The sequence below is a fragment of the Acyrthosiphon pisum genome, chromosome A1 (genome assembly GCF_005508785.2).
Source record: "Acyrthosiphon pisum isolate AL4f chromosome A1, pea_aphid_22Mar2018_4r6ur, whole genome shotgun sequence".
In the NCBI taxonomy this organism is placed as follows: domain Eukaryota; kingdom Metazoa; phylum Arthropoda; class Insecta; order Hemiptera; family Aphididae; genus Acyrthosiphon; species Acyrthosiphon pisum.
In genome coordinates, this window is record NC_042494.1 from 12,805,157 (window position 1) to 12,825,550 (window position 20,394).

Here is a 20,394-nt window from a genome sequence, read left to right on the forward strand (position 1 = left end):
ATTTAAATTTATAAATATTAAATATTTTGTATTTTTTTTTTTTTTTTGTGAATGAATTAACAAGTCTAGTCAAATTTAGATAAACCCATATTATTATTATAACAATAGTTATGCGCAAACATCTATAAAAAAGATCCAATCATAATAATGATGTGAAAGTGAGTAAATTACATTTTTTTTTTTTATGTAAGTAAAATGTTTTATTCTAAAATCAAACTGAAAAATGTTGATTATAATTTCTATTTCACTCGTCGATATTTGTTTATTCTGATTTAAATTAAAAATGATATATTGATTTCATAATTTTATGATTTTATATTGTTACATAATATCGATTTAATTTTATTATAATTTTTAATTAGATTTTGAACATAGTTTTTCTTTTTTTTCGATTTAAAATATCAATTTTTAATTTCAAAACCTGTCGAAATTTGCTCTGTTGTATAACAAGTCTCAAAAAAAAAGAATTATAAGTTATATATTATTTCCTACATAATATGAACAACATTATAGACCTATCGGCTATTGTTGCATTTTACATTTCAAATCGAGTTATATATTATAGGTATATATTATAAACATTATAAAACAATTATTATTTTAGTATAAATTATCGATTGAAAATTTAAATTTAAAATGCCCATCATTAAAAAAATATTTGATTTTTATATTACTTGATTTGTTAGATGAATTTTATTGATATTTTAAATTATTTCAAACCCTGTTTTATTTACCATTAAAATAAGTACTTATACTGTAAACTAGAAACAAATGTATTTATTTTATATAATCATGTATATTATAATAATATGATTAAAAAAAATGTATTTATAAAAATATTTCTCTTTTTGAATTTTGGATAGATGTACCCCAATATATTATAAGTAGGTACATTCAAAAGCTGGCAGTTTAATTGTATGATAAAATATATTTTATAAATTTATAACACTGTATATTATTATATAAGTACCTACTCCCTAATCCAGTAGTCCCTACCCACTTCTGTATCTGTACGCAAAAGGACCTATAAAAGTAGTTAGAGGTACCTATTAATTATTTATAAAAATACAATTGAATAAGTAGGTAAGTGGTGATTTGTGTCAAAATGTTAAGTAGTAGGTATGTAGTAAGGTAGGTCACGTGCCTGCACGTCATACACAAGTATAACAATATGCAATTAGCAATTGAAATATTAAAATTTAACCATTGATATAGAAACCATGATTTAAGATTTATTATCTTAAATCGTGATAGAAACCTAAGTCATATACGGCACTGGCGTCCGTGGTGGGTGATCTCCCCCCCATGAGTCTTTAGTTTTTGAACAGATAACGACGAGTGTTATGATTTTACAATGTGTTTTTTTTTGTCCGTAGATACTAGGACCGAGAATTTCAACTTGTTCTGTTGAACTGAATCATTCAACTCAACTTGGTTTGGTGCGTTGAATCAGTGAGTCGACACTTGTCTTGACGATAAATAGTCGAAATAATGTCTATGTATAAATAATTTATAAAAAAAAAAACATTTATAAAATGTTCAATTTTTATAGCTAAGGATTATATTTTGACTAAATTAGATATTTGAACGTAGAATAACGATTTTAGCTATTTTGTTGTTATTTAAAAATATTTTTCGTTGATAGGCAAATTGAAACTTGGAAAACAAGTTGGTATAATGGTATATTGTTAAATTTCATTTTTATGTATATATACCTATAATGACATTTTCAGATGCAATAGGTAATTATAATGACATTAAAATACATGTTTCATGTGCCCATTTTTTATTAGTAATAAATAATAAATGATTACCTACCTACAGGAGGAGGAAGACTAAATGGTCAGTCATTATTATAGTCAATCATTACACCTGCAGTAGACCGTAATACTACCTACAGATGAAGAAGGCGCAGGAATGATGATGAAATTAATTGTTTTGTGACACATAATATTATGTATACTAACTATTATATATTGTATACTTGTACAAGTACAATCTTCTTAATTATTTACAAGTTGCAAAACACTATTCCATTTATTTCCATGGAACATTACAATGCACCTAGCATAGTAGATATATTGCAGATATATTGCATATAAAAATTAAAATTATTTGTTAGGAACCAAATTTTTTTTTTGTGGAAACGGGAAATTGTTTATGACCTTTTTGCTAACATTCGGTTTTTCGACCCATCTTATATTTTTATCATGGGGTGCCTATCACGAGATAATATTGACATAGATCAATATATTATACGTTTAGCCATTTTCCCTTATATATATATATATATATACCTAGATGCATGCATAAATTAATAAATAACTGAAAAGACCACTGAGAATTTCAAAAAAATATTATGATTTTATTATGTAGGTACTAATATTTTACCATATGAACATGAGAACTAGGTACTGTAACAAAATCATATCTTTTTTTCTGGCGGAAAAGGACTGTGGTGGAAACGGGTATATAATAGGGTACCTAAGGAATTTGACGGAAGCATTATTATAGAAATGTAATTTTATTGGATTGTTATCATAATCAGGGTGGTCCAACATTTTATAGTTGGCGGGCCAATTTACACTGAGGGTCGCCAAAAGAAAAAAAAATCTCTCACCACTAGAATTCAGATTCACTGTGGCTACTACATAAACACGATACCTACCTACAACATACGTGCGTAGCGAGCTGAATGTAATCATGGTTTTGGACGTTACTCGAAGCACCTACGTTTTATAGTAATTTTTAGTCTTTTTCTGAAGAAAGTTATTTTTTATAATTCTTCTAGGGGTGGGTATGGGCCAAAAAAAAAATACTTCGAGAACCGCGGGTTGGACTACCCTGTCATAATATATTAATGTACCTACCAGTGGTGTAGCCAGGGGAGGGGCTGAGGAAGTTGCAGCCCCCCGAAATGTTAAAAAAATTTAAAAATTATTTTAATGGTCTATGATAGTCACTCAAAAAGTCTTAAATTATATTTTAAATATTTAAAAATGTACTATAAGTATTAACACTTTTCAGCCATCTATTTTTGCTAGAACGCGTATTTAATGTGTAAAAGTGTAAAAGCTGATCAGCCCCCCCCCCCCCCCGAAAAAAATCCTGGCTACGCCACTGAGGTACACCTATGTACATAACGACTGAGTAAAATATTAGGTAGGTACCTTGGTGGCTATGTATGTACCTATGTACATTATGGCATAGCCGCGCAGGTATGTCAAAACATAATAATATAATATACACAAATAAAAATGCGATAAGAGTGATATTATTATAACAAGTGATATTTCACTGCTATCGGACCGACTTCGTGATCTGTACAATGTCATAACGATGATATGTTATTATCCATTTATCACGACACGCACATCTTCTGTAAATAAGAAATTCGATAGTGCGGTAATAATGGTATGTCAGCTGCACACGGTAATTGTTTATGCGCGTTTTTCGGGTATCGCATAGGTAGGCGTATATAAAACAGCGGACGCTCCCGAACATTGACGTATACCGCCAAACGCGATCGCCCGAGTCGTATACCGCGGAAAAGCAACAAAAAAAAAAAAAAAAATGCCGTTCAAAGGGATTTCGGTGAGAGGGATTTCGGTCATCCTGGCGTCAGTGGCGATCGTTTCTAACAAGGTACGTTTGACTTACGCGCTGCGACGCGATTTCGCGTTCACGCGGCTATTGTGCGGGTAACGTATTAATAATAATTGTAATATTATAGTAATATTGTCGAATTATTTTTTCCTCGTTTTACTACGATGATATTATTATGTGCCGCGATCGTCATCCGAAAACGAAACGGCGATACGAATGATCGGAACGGTTGACGTCACCGCTATACGACTTATTAATTTTTATTTTCAGGTCCACTGCACGCCCACCTGTGGCGTCCCAGGGACCGACACGGTCGGGTCCACGACACCGTTTTCGACGAATTTGCCCGTCCCGAGTGCGCGCTCTACGCTCAATGCTGAAATGTTGGACGTCCTCAAAAACTTCCACTCGTCGTTACCGGGTCAGAAAACGCCGGCCGCGGAAACCGGTGCCACTTCATCGCCTTTGGCAAGCGATCAGATTTCGATTATGCATTTCCCCGCGGCGACCGGGTCCGCCGACGGCGCAACACCCAATCTCATGGTCCCGGGTGTGGTCCACAAACGACCGTTCGGCCCCGACATGCGAATGCCCGACATCGGCTACAACCTGCAGAAGGCCGAACCTTCGATGCAGTCGCAAGGACCCGTCGGAAATCCTCTTCCGGTTCCGCCGCCTGCTCCTGCGCCCGCGACAGACCGACTACATTCGTCGTCCGTCGCCATTTCACAGTCGTCCCGTTCCCCCGTCCCGGCCCAGGTGAAAATAGAACCCGCCAGTCACAATAATTACAACCAAGAACTGATAAAACTGTTGACCGATATGCGGATCAGTCCCATTTCACTGCAAGACCCGCCTGCGACCCAGGGTCAAAACCAAATGCTCGCCAACGGTCATCCGACCACTCATCCCGCGCAAACTCTCCCAAATCTCTCTCCCGGCGCGTCGTCCTCCAAAGACGCGCAACCGTTTCTCGGCCCGAACCAGACGCCGTTAGACTATTTATTGAGTTCGTCGCACCAATTGAACACCACACCCGGTTATTCTAAGCCGAGTACCGATACAAACACGGCTAAACCACCACCGACCACCAAGCCACGTCTAAACTATGAATTTATAAAATATTTACTGACTTTACCTATGTACCAACAAGCTTTATACGATTTAATTAAATCTCAGTCTTCAGTTCCAACGTGAATATTTAATTAAAACATTTATCTAATATACGAACGAGTAAAACATAATAATTATTAGATTTACAATATTATTTAATCGTTGTGACATTTTCTTGTTAATTTATTTAATAGTCAATATTACGTCCTATGTCATCTGTTTTATTTTTAGCTATTTTATAATTTGTTTTATCATAGTCTATTTAATTATTATTAACTTATACCTAATTTTGTTAATTGTCGTTTATATTTATAAATAAATATTAAATATATGTAATAGACAATACTGTTGAAACGAAAATCATTTACCTATTGGCTACTATTATAAAGTGAATTAGTGAAATATAATGTAAATACCTAGTCCTAGGTATATTAATTGTACATTTCTGTAAACAGTACCTTCCTACGGGAGTTTACCAATTGCGCTTAAAATTACCTTTTCATATACCAATTGCAGTCTAAAAATTGTCGGGTCGATAGGCCAATTGTGCTTTATACATTTTAGGGTCAATAGACAAATTGCGTTCAAAACATTTTACAATACCTAAGGAAAAGTTATAAGTTAGTTATACATTTTTTATGTGAGTATTAATACATAATATTGGGCCTCCACACGAGTTTTTCTCAGTGAGGCCCAGTTATCATTCGATATTAATTTAAATAAAAAAAAATAAAAAATAATATAATATAAATAAGTAAACATTTTTTTTCTTCACATTTAACAAGTTACTTTTTGATCGTCAATTATATAAAATGTATGATAATGATAACTTGTTTTCGTCATCACTCAAATGCATATTTCCGTAATCAAATGTCCGTAATAATAATAACGTTTGATAAAATTCCCAATACCGTTATAAAATGTATTATAACCAGTCACTCTAACCAGTAATATCAATTGATCAATAAATACGTTTTTAATTTTCAAGCATTTTAGTGTGTTTATGTTGATGTTGATGGAATTAGATCAAAAAACAATATTTTTAAACCTGAAGATAGCCACCAGGCGGCAAATTTGAATACAAGCACAATTGGTATATTTACCGTAAAATATAAGAGGCGCACTGTCCCTAAAATATAAGCTGCGCAATTGGTATATTGACCCTAAAATACAAATTTTGTTTTGGCGCAATTGGTATATTGACCCTAAAATACAAATTTTGTTTTGGCGCAATTGGTCCATGCCCCTTCCTACATTGATAAATGTACAAGATAAATAGCCAAATAGGTGCCTAATTTAAAACGTGCATACCGTAATGAGAGTAGGTATACATCTCTTAAAACAACTAATCCAACATTATTTAGCTCCGTTAAAATAGTATGTAGTACAATAAACAATTTAAATGTTATGTAAATAATTATTTTATAACATACCGTATTACCTATAGATAATAGATACCTATTATAAATGAAACTACATAGTTCGCATGGAAAATAAGTACTATTGCTTCGACTTATTAATATAATATTATTATTTATTAGCACATTATTTACTAAGCATAGTGGCGTAACCATGATATCTAAAATGAGGGGGGACAATACAAAATATTAATAAATACAATTTCTATTGCTATATGAAGATATTAATTACATATAAATATATCATACAATATATATTCATATTATCATTGGTACTGACGTACTAATATAATATTCTTGTCTATGATGGAGTATAATATATTATACTATATAGATGCACTGAATACTGATTTAAATCAATAAAAAAAATACGGCTGATGTGGGGAGGGCATAGCCCCTGGCTACGGCACTGAGTCTAGGCACAGTCTAAGTGCCTAAAGTAAATGTTGCAATATTTTGGTTCAGCCAATGAAATCGGGTCAGAAGAAATATTGAGGATTCAGCAAATTATAAAAATACGCTCGCCTAGGTATACGATATCCAGTCCTGTAAAGAATACTTTTAAAAAGTACTTGAGTAAATACTCAAATACATTTTTTTTTAAGTATTTAAGATACTACTCAAATACTTTGAAAAAGTATTTGGAATACTTTTCAAATACTTTTGGTTTTTAAAGTGGGTTTCTAATTATCGTAATATAAACACATAGGTAGTAGGTAATCTAATAGTTATCTAATAGTTTTAAAGGGAATATTGTTATTCAATATTCAATAACTTTTTTTAGAAATCTGGTTTTCCCAAACCTTTCGGCTTCGGCTAACACAGAAATACAGAATATTAAATAAAACTATTAAATATTATTGCAGTTGACAATAATATTTTTTCAACCAATTATTTCGAATAAAAATAAAATGTTCGAAATAAAAAACCAAAGTATTCAATACCAAAAAGTATTTAAAATACCATTCAAAATACTTCATGCGCTGAAAGTATTTAAAAAGTTATTCAATACTTAAAAAAGTATTTGAATACTTTTACTCGAATACTTTTACTTAAATATTTTACAGGACTGACGATATCCAATTAAATATCGCGTAGGCACTTTCAAAATTTACAGTAGACCGTCGATTAACCACACTGAGCTATCGTTTATCACACAAATAAAAGATTCATAAAAATTTTTCATTTGGTTTTTTTAAATAGTTTATTTTAAATAGCTGGCAGGTACATTCTGTAGACAGGTAAATGTACTTTTAAAAATAAAATTATACTTAATCATGTACATATTTACTTATACAGGTATATCAATCATCGACGAAAATGACGTATGTGTATGTAGCATTGTAGCTACATACCATGGTATAACACTATAATCAAATTACAATGTATAATATTATATAATACATCTTTAGTAATTTTTTGATTATCCGCTCACTCCTTGACCACAATTAGTGCGGATAATTGACGTTCCATTGCATTTTAATAAGCCGAAATAATATAATATAATGACATCAGAAATACCGACAAAATTAGTTCACAAGTCACAACGATAGTTTATCAATAGCCTATCATAAGCGTCATGTTATTGTTAAACCTACCTACGTAATATAATATAATATTAATATGATTATTTTAAATACTACATTAATAAAATACGACTATAACGAGTTATAGTAGGTGATAGTAGGTATCAAATTATTATGATATCTATACCTGAAAATTGACCCAACACCCAGTTGTAAAACCGCCGGAACGAAAAAAGGGAAAATAAAATGCTTATAAACCATAACGAATACCTTAAAATGCCTGTAAGCTCATTTCATTTAGGCAGATTAAACCAATAATTATCATCCGTGTTGTTGAAAAAAAGTAGTTTAGTAACTTGGAGCAAATGTCGTTTATTTTTCTACAGTTTAAAAGACAACAATAAAGAAATAGAACCTGATCATGGACGAGGTAAACAAAATAGCTATTATATAGGTACTATTCATTTTACCTTTTCACGGCTGATTCCAAATATTTGAATCCCAGGGCAAAAAGATAAGATAACTCCTGATATCAGTAATCAGTATAGTCCATAGTCATCATGCACAGCCTGTGTATGAACTAAAAAGCAACGAGGTTTGCACGCAATGAGAACATTATCCAATCAGTCCCACGTGAAATTGCGCTGAGAGTTGCTATATTTAATAGTGCATACCGGGCGACTTCTGTAAACTGGCTGTTCCGGAGTCCGGACTACGGTGGTGGTTCGGAGTCGCACCCATTTAAAGGTTGGTATGGTCGTAAGATGTTCGGTATTAAAATGTGGGCATAATAATCAATAATGATTATGATAATAAACCCAAGAGAAGCCAAGGGGGCAACTGCCACTACTTCCCCTTCCGCGGACGCCATTGGCTACAGGTCGAGCATATCTGGTGGAGAAATGGCACAACTTACCTACGAAAATCGGATCCACCCCACACTGGACAACATAGTGGGTTTTTAATTTGTATACGTCAGTCAAAAAGTCTATGGAGTATGGGACGTAATATTATCATACCGAAGGCATAGTCGAATGCGACGTCGTAGGTACCCATTAAGCTAGGCGAGACACGTGGGTGGCGGCTTCGATTCCTATTTTCGATGTGAAGTGGCGGACAGGGATTGAAAATCAATACTGTATATTTGTATCTACTATCTACTTATAATTATAAGTTATAATAGTTATAACTATCACAATTTGGACCAACTTCCAAACTATTCCCATATAATCCCGTCACTGTATGGGCGTAATTCTCAATATTTCTCATCGATGGACGATGAGGTACGACTTTTGTTTTCGAATTAATTGTTTAGTTGATTAATGACCCATGGATTACTATAGTTTAGTAGTAAATCAAATATCGAATTCGTTAGTAAAACTATAGTAATTTTTTATGGGAAAAAATATTATTAGCTATATTATTTATTATCGAAGTTCTATAACCTCCACAAGCCCGGATTAAGGGGAGGCAGAGGGGGCCCACAAAGGATATCAAACGATATTCGGCCCTGGCGCCTAGCGGATAATACGTTTTTTTCTTTACTTAATCAGAAATATAAATACATTAACGTTTCCTATAGGCTATATTGCTATAATAATATATCGATAATGGATATATGTTGTTATTACTATTAACATTGACTAGTAATATTGACAATATCGTCTATTTTTTAGCAGGATGATAATGGTAAGGAAATCGGATTCATAGTAATACCTGAGTACGACGATTAAAACATTATTACTAGGTATTATAGATGTAGCTATAAAACTGTTTTTGATATTATATTTAACTTTTGAATATTACCTAGAATAATGAACACATTCATACAATAATATGAATAATTTATTACGTATATTAAATTCATTGTTCAAACACATACAATTTATAAAAAAAGTATTTAAATGATCAAATATAATATACATAATATATAGTAAACATTTTTTTTTTCTGAAATATATTTAGGTATGTGTGGGTAACCAATATTTTGATTATGTTTATGGGCCCAAAATTGTTTTAATCACGCAGCACATGGGTTTTGAACTAGATAACCATAGTAGGTACCTATATAAACTCTTCAGTATTTATTTCGGAGGCAATTTTTTTTTACAAAATTTTTAATTTAGGTATCTGTATAGAATAATTTTACAATATTATAATTGTTTGAAAAAAAAGTAAGGACCATGTATCCATCGGGCTATAGTATTAGGTACATAGCATGCCTCGTGACGCAGCGAACGCCTGCGACAGCTACACCGGGCCTACACCTGCAGACTAAGCTGCTTGGTCAAGCGGTACAGGTGCAGGTCGAATACAGCTCTGCGCGCCCGTATTGTAGACGTTGTCGACGGTCAAAGTGTAAATCGATGTTTCGGTGGCGTCGTCAAGCCGCGTCGGTCCCACCACTGTGGCCTCGGTGTTCAGCGGCAGCGGGTTGTTGACGAAACTGTGACCGATGCCATCGACGCGGAACACGGGAAACAGTACGGTGGCCGCGAACCGCCGAAACACCAGGGCCATCAGGTGGTCGTCCGACGACGGTACGCCGTTACAGTTACCCGCGGGCTGCTCCTCCACACTGAACGAACCGAACACGACGGCCGTGGCGCCGTCGAACACGCCGGCCAGCTTCATGTGATCGAGGCTTCGTTCCAACGCGTACGGTTGGACGCGCACGTCCTCCAAGAACACGATCTTACCGACACCCCGGAAGCAGCACGACGTGCCCAGCGAGTTCTCGACTAGCGTCAGGTTGCCGCCTGCTACCTTGGACCGCAGCGACAGCCGCTCGTCCCGTGGGCCGCCGGCGTCGACCAGCCGCAGTTCGTACCGGACCCGGTCCGATCGGCCGGTCACCAGGGCCACCAGTGCGTCCACCGACCGCCTGTCCACCGTGCCATCGGCGATCATTTCCAACATTGTGCCGTGCACCGTCTGCCACCCGTACACCGTCTGCAGGTACACGTGCAGCGCCGTCGCGTCGCTGTAACCGACAAGCGTTTTCCGGGCGTCCCTGATCCTCTGCTTCCGGTCCGCTGGCAACGCCTCCAGGTACGGTATCATACGGGACGCGCCTTTGCCGCCGCGCGCGCACCACACCACCGTGCAGCTGTCCGTCAGCGCGTCCACCAGGTCGGCCGCCCGGAACTGGTCGGTGTTCGCGTAGAACGGGTCGGCGCCGGCCCGGTAAATCGAGTCATCGACGCGCGCCGTAATGCCCGCGTCCCGCAAGAACCTCCTGAACACCTCTAGGTTCGACGGTTTGCCCATGGACGACGGTGCGATCACGCGTACCCGCACGGTCGTCCCGTCGCTGTCACTACACCTGTTGTTCCCGATTTCCACTGCTGCGCCGCTCATATTATTATATTATTACCGTTACGTCTGCAGGCTGCAACAAGGAAACCGATTTATTTATCGAGAGCTGCATTACGTATAGCGTGAAGTATAAGTGTAATCTACCGAAAACTGGCGAGAACCATACTTATTATACAAATAGTTGTTCAAATTTCTTGCTACCTATAGTTAATCACAGAGGAACTCTGGAACTTTATTTCCTATGCATAGTTTGTTATGTGGTAAAATAGCTTCTTCTTACCTTATGATCTCTATTCAATTTTTAAGTTCCTCGAGGCTCAAAGACACACGCTCAGAGATCACACGCTCAATTTTTTATTCCAACTTGCACCATCGCCAACAATATTTATCCAATGAACCAATGGGGCGTATTATGTTAAATGCCAATGCGAACCCCCATTCACGTAAAGTATTGTAGTTTCATTATTCTGTATTATTTTATGTTGAAAATAGTTTATTTGAAAATGCGTATATTGTAACAAAAATGTAAAAAGTCATCACCCGTTCAATACAATAAATAAAGAGTGCCTAGTATATACGTACATTACGCACGCGCCAATAGTCAGTGGATAACTGGTAGAATGAATGAGAGTATAATAATTATTGTATGGTGTATCCGATAAACCGCATTTCATATATTTTGATATCCACTCATGTTTATCGACATATGGGTTTTTAGTTAATCATTGTTGACACAATAACTTAATCAAGCGAAAATTAGAGTAAGTATAAATGTATAATGGTGTGGAATATCCACTAGAATGAAAGTATAATAATTATTGCGTGGTGTATCCGATAAATCAGTGTTTCTCAACCGGGGAGTCGCCAACTTATTTTTTAGGGTCGCGCGTGAATTAAAATAATTGTATGTATTTGTAAATATTTGGTATACGTTTTTTTAATTAAAAATACTTATAATATTATATGTATTTTATGTAGTGTACAATGAACACTAATTTTAGTATTGATAATTAATAATAATCAATATTCTATACGAGTATTTAAAAAAAATATATGTAGGGGGGTCACTAAAAAAATTGAAATTCAAAAAGGTGGTCACCACAGTAAAAAGGTTGAGAAACACTGCGATAAATCACATTTCATATTTTATACTCAATACCTATCTAATCATATTTGGATTTTTGACTGGTTAGATAGATTATAAAAAAATTATGGTAGGTAGATCGATTACGACACCTTTAGATACCACTACCATGCAAAAATTGGTGGCTTACTAAAAATATATATGCAAGAATAGTATGTACCTACTTAACTATGAAATATCACCAGCATCCAAGTTCCAATATAATGTATCGTATCTTTAATATATACATATATTATATAGGTACAGCTTGTTTATACGATGAACGACTGAAACAACTATAAACAATCAATAGTGAGTAACCGACAGTAGGTATTATAATAAATACGACCTAACCGTACAGCGTAGGTACGTTGAATCAGCATCATTGCATCAATATAATCTTCTCATATTTAATTTAATAATAATGTGATTAGTTTATTATTATAGTAGACGACAGTAATTTATCATAACCACTTATTATATTATAATAATGTGAGGCAATTTCAGAATTCATTCGTATCTTCGAGTGATAGTGACTTAATAATATTTTGTTTGATAAAATTATGGTTGGAAAAAAATCAGAGATTTATTTGGCCTTCCATTTAAACGTCTAATAATTAATATTTATGATAAATATATACAAGTATAATATATAAGTGGATGTTTGTCTGTAAAATAAATGTTTTTTTGTTTATTTATAGGGTTGCAATTGGTTACATATCATAATATTACTATTATAAGAAAAACTGTAGTAGAAATATTGCATATACATATTTTTATAAATAAAGAAAACCTTTGGCACAGGTAACGTCTGGCGGGACACCTAGAAGGTATCTAATATAATAATATACCTAATATATTATATCGACGTCGGAACAAAATATATAATTAAAAACGACACAGCTGTAATATATGGGTATAATGGTATGATAAATAATATACATTATATTTGTTCACGGACTTACGGTATATAATATGGACATATGGTATACATCGAAGAATCGAATGTTGGAAAATACTGCACCAGTATGGTTGTGGTATATAGACAGTCGCGATTCATTCGTTTCTCGTGTTAATTTACATAAAATATTATTATCATATGTTTTGGAATAGAGGCACGTGACTTATTTTCTGCGTACATTTTATATAACATATTCTATTATACAGAGATTTGAGCTTGTGTTTCCCGTCGACAGAGATTACAAATGTGAAACGAACATTGGACCACAGAATAACATTTTGTGGTTGGGCCATTATCGTCGGTAACAATTTCCCACTATAGTAACTATTTACTGGTAATCGCTGAGCGGCGGGTCAAAATACGTAAAAACTGTAAAGTTATTATGTCAGTTTACAGTTATACTTATATTGTAGATACACTGCCGTACTACAGTGGTGTAACAACTAACAACAATGCGTAGTGTTTAAAATATAGGTATGTTGTTACTTGTTACTATTATTACAATGCGAGGCCAGGCGAACACAAAATAAGAAACAATTTATGTTTGCAATTTATCAACAATTTATTAACTACCTACCTACCTACCTATCACCAATGTTGAAAAAAATATAATATATAATGCGTATAATGTTGTGACTCTTAATAAGATAAATATAATATACAGAGAAGAGCTTTGTCAGTCACACCTCACCTACTCATTCGAATATTAGATAAAATCCTATGTAATTATATTATATTAATACAATAATACTGTTATTACTTATTATATCTCGTCAAAAGATATGAAAATAATTGCGAACTCTGGGTCGGCCATTGAACCCAATCGTATTATAATCGTATTGTGTAGGTGTACCTACATAATAAAGTTCAAAACAATAAAGTATAACAAAACGTGCGAAAAAATTTATTCAAACAAAATATGAGTAGGTACCAAAAGTACTGAAATAGGTAGTGAAGTACCTGATAATGGTATAGGGTATACCGCATATAACTTATAATATAAGTAAGAAGTATATTATATACCTATCTCAGAAAATGCAGGCTCAGAAACAAAACGTTGCAAGTTAACGGCAAAGAGCGCGAAAACGTGTCATTATAATAAATATTATACAATAATGAAGGCAATAATGGTATTCACATGTGCAGAACATCCGTTGAAACATAATACCTAATATTATAAATTAGTATAATAAAATTATAATATATGTATCAAGCGAATCGATCGTGAACTGTTTATGCACCGACAATAACAGAGGACGACGATGTGACCGTACGAGACTACTGTAGCTACGGATTCACCGGGGTACTGCATAGCTGTGGGTGCACCGGACTACTGCACATAGCTGTGGATGCACCGGACCACTGCGGCTGTGGGTGCACCGGACTGCTGCACATAGTCGTGGTTGAATCGGGCCACTGCGGCTGTGGGTGCACCGGACTGCTGCACATAGTCGTGGTGCATCGGGCCACTGCGGCTGTGGGTGCACGGACTGCTGCACATAGTCGTGGGTGCATCGGGCACTGCGCTGTGGGTGCACGAACTGCTGCACATAGCTGTGATGCACGACCATGGAGACTGCGGGTGGTTCGAGAAAACGTCATCGGCGAGGCCGTGCATCGCCTGTGCACATACATGAAGCGGTTGTGCCGTACGCTGCCGCACACAGTGCACGTATACTCCGCCGGTGCGACCCTTCGGATCGGATCAACTGTCCGTAAGTCTGCTCTGCCGCGGACAGATCGGGACAGATCTCGAGGGCGTGCCCGGCGCTGCACGTGGTCGATGAGCGACGACACGTCGCCCAGATACGTGTGACACACGCCGCACGTGGCGGCCAGGGCTTCGGGGTGCGCCGCGCTCACGTGCCTGTCGTACTTGGACCGGTTAATGGACAGGTGACCGCACAGTTCGCACGTCAACGGTGGCCCGGTCATTCGGGCCCGCGATGTCGTGATCGGCGCGCTGACCGCCGCCGCCGTTACGGTGGTGCGCACGATGATCTGCGCACATGGCCGCAGCGAAGAATCGCCGGCCGCAGCTGGGAACTTGACACGACAGGCCCGGGTCCGCGCCATGCTCGTCGCGCGCGTGCCGCCACAGTTCCGTCTTGCCGGCGCCGCAATGTGTATAGCACGTTTCGCACACTTCGCCCAAGTTGGCCGCGGCCGTTTGTTCGTCGCTATAGGCCCAAGGCGCCATAAAGTGATCGGCCACCGGCATTGGACGTGTGTACAGCATGTTCATCTGCGGCCGTGAACGTATTATTAAATTTACATTTTATACCATGAAATAATGATATTGCGTTGATTCCTCCTCAGACATTTTTTTTATTTGTGGCAAAGATAGGCAAATTGATTCCACCAGATCCAGGTAGTTTTAAAACGTGACCTAACGGAACCTCGGAAAAGAACGAGAAAAATAATGTACATATAAACTTCCCCTCAAACAAAAATTTCAAATCGTAATTAAATCAAACGTTTTTTTAAATGTATACGTAGACATAGGTAATTCGACGATAATATATTATTATACAGTTTTATAAGTTGAAGTGTATGTAAGTACTACTAAAAACTGATAATTATTCAAAATTTTGAAAAACTGTACAGCTACAATATTTTGTATTATTTAATTTATACTTTATGATATTGATTATTATATTTTGTAGAATGTAGATGTGAATTTGTGTTGTATGTAGCCATGTAGGACCTGCGTAGTATTACCTATATATTATGTATGTCTATTTAATATGTATATCTTTCTGTATCGCAATTAATAAAATAATATTAAAATATATTTATGTTATAGGTACTAATTGTATTATTATAATAATATTACTTATTAATTAATTACTAGGTATTTATAACACTCATCTAATAAAACTTAGCAGAACAATTGTGTACTCTGCCTATATCAATGTCAATTAGATAAGTTATGAGTTTATGACTTATGATAGAGAACATTTAGGTTCTCTATGGAAGTATGAAACCAAAATGGAACATATTTTTAATCATTATAAAAGTACCATGATATTAAAATATATTATATTTACGTTGAGTACCCATTTGAGTTTAATGGAATTTATTTTATAATAAAAACATTTTACAAACATATATCTAGTTGAGATAATTAGGGAATTGTAAAATATACATTTAATATAAATTATAATCTCCATTTAAACCATCTTGTATCATTAAAATTTAAATGTAGAAGATTTTGTATAATATACTTTGTACATAAATGTATGTTTTATTAAACGATAAAAATACCATATTTTATTAAATTAATTTTATTAAATATTGTAGGGTATAATTACTATAACTGAATAGTTCATTTCTGTTTTCTACGACGATATTTTCAAACGTAAAGACGCGTATCACGTATTTAATATTTTGAATTCAAAATCAAAATCGAAGAAAACAAAAAAAATTTAACGCACACGGAGAATTATTGATTTTAAGTGAAAACAATGACCCTTGTTTAATTGTTTATAAGTATTTCCAACAAGATTATGGCGTTTTGCATAACAACGAATCATTCATAATGTTATGCAAGTGTACCTACATGAAATATGGCCACTATGTTTATAAATACACAAAAAAAACAACATTTTTAACGTTAAGTCGAAATTGTAAACTTGTAATATTAAAATATAATTATTTTATTGTAGATATGCATGATCGTACATATAGGTATAGCGAGTATGAATAATTGAAAACAATTCGTGTGAAACACAACTGCAGGAATCTGTATTATTAAACGATAAAACTGATATTGTTGTTATATTTTCCAGAACTGTATTTCTTTTGCACAAGGTACCTACAAAAAAGGGGAAAACAGAGGTCCGAACAGAGGTGGATGAGGCAGGGTCTGCTGAAGTTGCGTAAACGGTCGGGCGATGTTCAACGGCGCAACGGGAAAAGGCAACAGCTGCGTCGTACTGTACTGGCCTTTAACGTGACGATGTGGCATGAAAATCGACGTGAAAGGCTCCAAGACGCCAGCTGCAACGCCTGCAACTGCAGCTATAGGATCCTCCTGATTGGAACACCGCGGGTGCGGCGGAAGCAGCGCAGCACCGTCATAATCGTCCAAGTGACGATAGTTCGCCTCGACCTAGCTAACGAAAACGATGACATTATATATTAGATGGTATGACATAATGCAGTGTAGATAGTATACGCATTTTCTATAGTTATAAATTTCTATAACCGTCTAAATTTGTCGGTTATATAGGTGGTTACCTGCAGTGCTGAGAAAGCTGCCAATAAAACCGCCAAGATCCCGACGGTGTTGTTCATACTTGCGAATAATAATTTACAAGCCACTGCAACAGCTGTCCGTGAACAGTCGTTTACTTGTATAAGACTGCCTTATTCCAACACCATCTTAGTATATTATACACAGTGTGAGACGTGATGCACTGATGGGTGATGAGCGGTGTAGGACGTGATATCTTAGGTATATGTCGTATTATATTGTATATATAGGTTTAACCTACCTACATATGTACTATTATGTAGTACCTTATGGTTTTCATACCACAGCTCTGCCTTGGAATTTAGAACAGTCTATATAATATATACTATATAGTATTATTATTATTATTATTATTATTATTATTATTATTATTTCTCAGTACACATAAGTGGATAATAGATAATATACGAAGGTAATGCTGGCGATTGTATGTATTATCCTCAAAACTATCTATATAGTACGACCTTACACGGTGTGCTATTTAGAAAATATGTAATGTAAGGCACACGTGCTAATGATATAAAAGTTTTTGTCAACTAATTAAAAAATAATAAATTATTCTGGTCGACGTTCTCGTTGTTTTGCAGTCAGCTATAAACAAAGTAAATAACTAGAGATAATACTGTATACCAAGTATGTAACAGACAGATAGAAGTTTTATTGTTATATGCACTCACGGGACTTATATAAAAGTAGTGTATACATAATACGTATTTAGTGAATAGTGATAATACGGTCATATATTCAAGAACTTTTACAATAGGTACACATGCATGGTATGACAGTGTATTGAAACCGATCGATATAAATATTCTTACATATTATAAATTATAATAATATGAAAGTTAAATTTATTACGATGTGTTGTCAATGCTATGATAACTATATGTCAATTCTACGTTTTGTAAATTTTGTAGTGGAAGGATTTCTGAGCGAACTTCAAAACTAAGCTAGATAATTTACAGCACCGGCGAGTAACAATTTAACCAAAAAAAAATTCCAAAAATGTTTGTTCTAACTAGGAAAAGGGTTGAAAACCGTTTTTAAAACGACGTTTGTGTTAAGTACTTAGATTTTAAAAAATATTAAATAAGGAGCTTATTTTGACGCCTCAGACTGCGCTACACTATTTATTTAAATGGCGATCAATACGTACTACACGTTGTTTGGATACAAAAATTGCTAAATATTACTTTTTTTGGTACTTAGGTGCACAATTTTGCAATTTTGTTGGTGACAATTTTTAAAACGATGTTTATGACTTTATATTACATTGGTGTGTTTCTTAACTGAAAAATAATTAGCACATTTACGAGATTTTGACAAATTCTTCCAAAATTCTAACTTCAGCTAACCATAAAAATTTAGTTTTCATTTAAGCTCAATTGTTTTTCAATTACACTTTAAACAACTTATAAGGAACTTATCATAAAAATGTCAAGCTTTTTAATCGAGAAAAAAATTATTTATTCGCAATATTAAAAAAAAAACGATGATGTTTCATGGCTTTAAGCCTTAAAGCTATAAAAGTGCCAAAATGTTATCAAGTAATGAAAATACTAATATTAACATTTGGGATAAATTTAAAGAACCGAAGGTCAATCGTTTTTGAGTCATAAAAAAAAACAAAATCGAATCTGTCAAATTTAAGATTGATTTGCTCCGAATGTAAAATAGCAAGATCGCAAAAATCAGAGTACACACGTACTGTAGCAGTGTAGCCTTCAGGTATTATTTTGATTACAATTTACTAGTAAATATAAATAACATTATATACTACGTTTTCTTCTAAAAATGATTTATTTCAAAACTTATATTTAGTATTGTTTTGTTTTTAATTATGTTACACTAATTAGTCATAGTATAATAAACAATCATCCTAACTATCCAACCATCCACCCACTCACCCAACAAATTGTGCTGAAGGACACTTGGACTATAGGATCGCCGCCACTGAAATACTGCATACGATGAAAAGCCGGGATAGAGGAATGTGTCTTTGGACTTGCTTAAATACACCTTTAGAAATAAACATAGGAATTTATTAGTTTATTACCTAATACTACACTTAAGTCCTGTTTGCCAAAGCCAAGAGGTCTGATAAGATGTTGCCCTAGTATAAAATTATAATCACTTCACTGACATTTAGATGAATACTAATTAGGTAGGTAGATACCTAACTAACCAGCCCCTATTTTTTAGTGAACCCTGACATAAAAAGTGTAGATCGAAATTGGAATTGTGCTCTACGGATTTGAGAAGCGTGTACTAATAATTAAGACTATAAAAATAAATAGTTTATAGGTATTATATGGTAATGTAGTAGGTACTAGGTATACATACTATATATTATAAAGTCATAAGCGCAAATAGCGTTTGAGATTTGGGGTGGGCTAAAGCCTTACTTTGGTAATATTGAATATTCGAAAAACTTTAATTAATTTTCGGGATTTTTAATATTTTTCAAATGTTATTGTAATAATATAGTGGGAGACTTGTATTAAATTTTCGCTTTTTTATCCAACAAATAAAGTTTTATTGACATTCGTAGAAAAAAAGACTGATAAAATTGGAAACATAAAATGTTCCTAAACAGTTCAAAACAAATCAAAATATTTTGAAAATTGTATCATCTACAGAAAATACAAATATAAACGATCAGTGAAAATGTCATGTATATACGGTCATTTGTTTTAATGTTACACCAAAAACCAAAGTCAATTTTTTTAAAAATCGATTTTGCGTAAAAATTCTCGTTTTTCCTTAATTTTCCTTTAGTTTTTCACGGCGTTTTTGAAAATTACTGGGAATTTTAAATTTTGACCTCCCCAATGCACCAACGATATTCACTTTCCAATCGAACAAGATACTGAAGTTGAAAATCGAAGCATTATTTCGACTACTTATCGTGTACACAGACACAAAAAAAATAAAAAATAAAAAAAATAAAAATTAAAAAAAAAAACACACATCATTGTAAAATCAATATATTCATCGTTCCACTCAGAATCTAAAATTAACGAAATCCGACTACTCTACAGGACGTGAGAGTTTTTCCCGTAAAGTCATTT

The 20,394-nt window shown here is 34.5% G+C and overlaps 4 protein-coding genes across 9 annotated transcripts; 1 reads left to right on the top strand and 3 right to left on the bottom strand.

Annotated features, from left to right (window-relative positions):
- Positions 1 to 3,477: 3,477 nt before the first annotated feature.
- Positions 3,478 to 5,148, top strand: LOC100572210 (endochitinase A1). Its single transcript, XM_003243224.4, has 2 exons — positions 3,478 to 3,645; positions 3,877 to 5,148. The coding sequence occupies exons 1-2, from the start codon at positions 3,574 to 3,576 to the stop codon at positions 4,801 to 4,803; spliced, it is 999 nt and encodes a 332-aa protein (XP_003243272.1). The 5' UTR covers positions 3,478 to 3,573; the 3' UTR covers positions 4,804 to 5,148.
- Positions 5,149 to 9,490: 4,342 nt separating this feature from the next.
- On the bottom strand, positions 9,491 to 13,318 carry Ldca (putative LD carboxypeptidase). Of its 5 annotated transcripts, none has more exons than XM_008182970.3 (3): positions 13,070 to 13,318; positions 12,290 to 12,400; positions 9,491 to 11,054 (listed from the first exon to the last, which is right to left on the bottom strand). In XM_008182970.3, the coding sequence occupies exon 3, from the start codon at positions 11,021 to 11,023 to the stop codon at positions 9,938 to 9,940; it is 1,086 nt and encodes a 361-aa protein (XP_008181192.1). In that variant the 5' UTR covers positions 11,024 to 11,054; positions 12,290 to 12,400; positions 13,070 to 13,318; the 3' UTR covers positions 9,491 to 9,937.
- Positions 13,319 to 14,132: 814 nt separating this feature from the next.
- LOC100572118 lies at positions 14,133 to 15,678 on the bottom strand. Its single transcript, XM_016802938.2, has one exon. The coding sequence runs from the start codon at positions 15,139 to 15,141 to the stop codon at positions 14,353 to 14,355; it is 789 nt and encodes a 262-aa protein (XP_016658427.1). The 5' UTR covers positions 15,142 to 15,678; the 3' UTR covers positions 14,133 to 14,352.
- A 1,030-nt stretch (positions 15,679 to 16,708) lies between these two features.
- LOC100572037 lies at positions 16,709 to 17,632 on the bottom strand. Of its 2 annotated transcripts, none has more exons than XR_510540.3 (2): positions 17,308 to 17,632; positions 16,709 to 17,183 (listed from the first exon to the last, which is right to left on the bottom strand). XR_510540.3 is itself a non-coding variant. In XM_003243222.3 (2 exons), exons 1-2 carry the CDS (start codon positions 17,362 to 17,364, stop codon positions 16,883 to 16,885), a joined length of 354 nt encoding a protein of 117 aa, XP_003243270.1. In that variant the 5' UTR covers positions 17,365 to 17,630; the 3' UTR covers positions 16,709 to 16,882. The 2 variants fall into 2 exon arrangements, 1 of the variants encoding a protein (XP_003243270.1); XM_003243222.3 differs by having other exon boundaries at positions 16,709 to 17,179; positions 17,308 to 17,630.
- Positions 17,633 to 20,394: the final 2,762 nt, after the last annotated feature.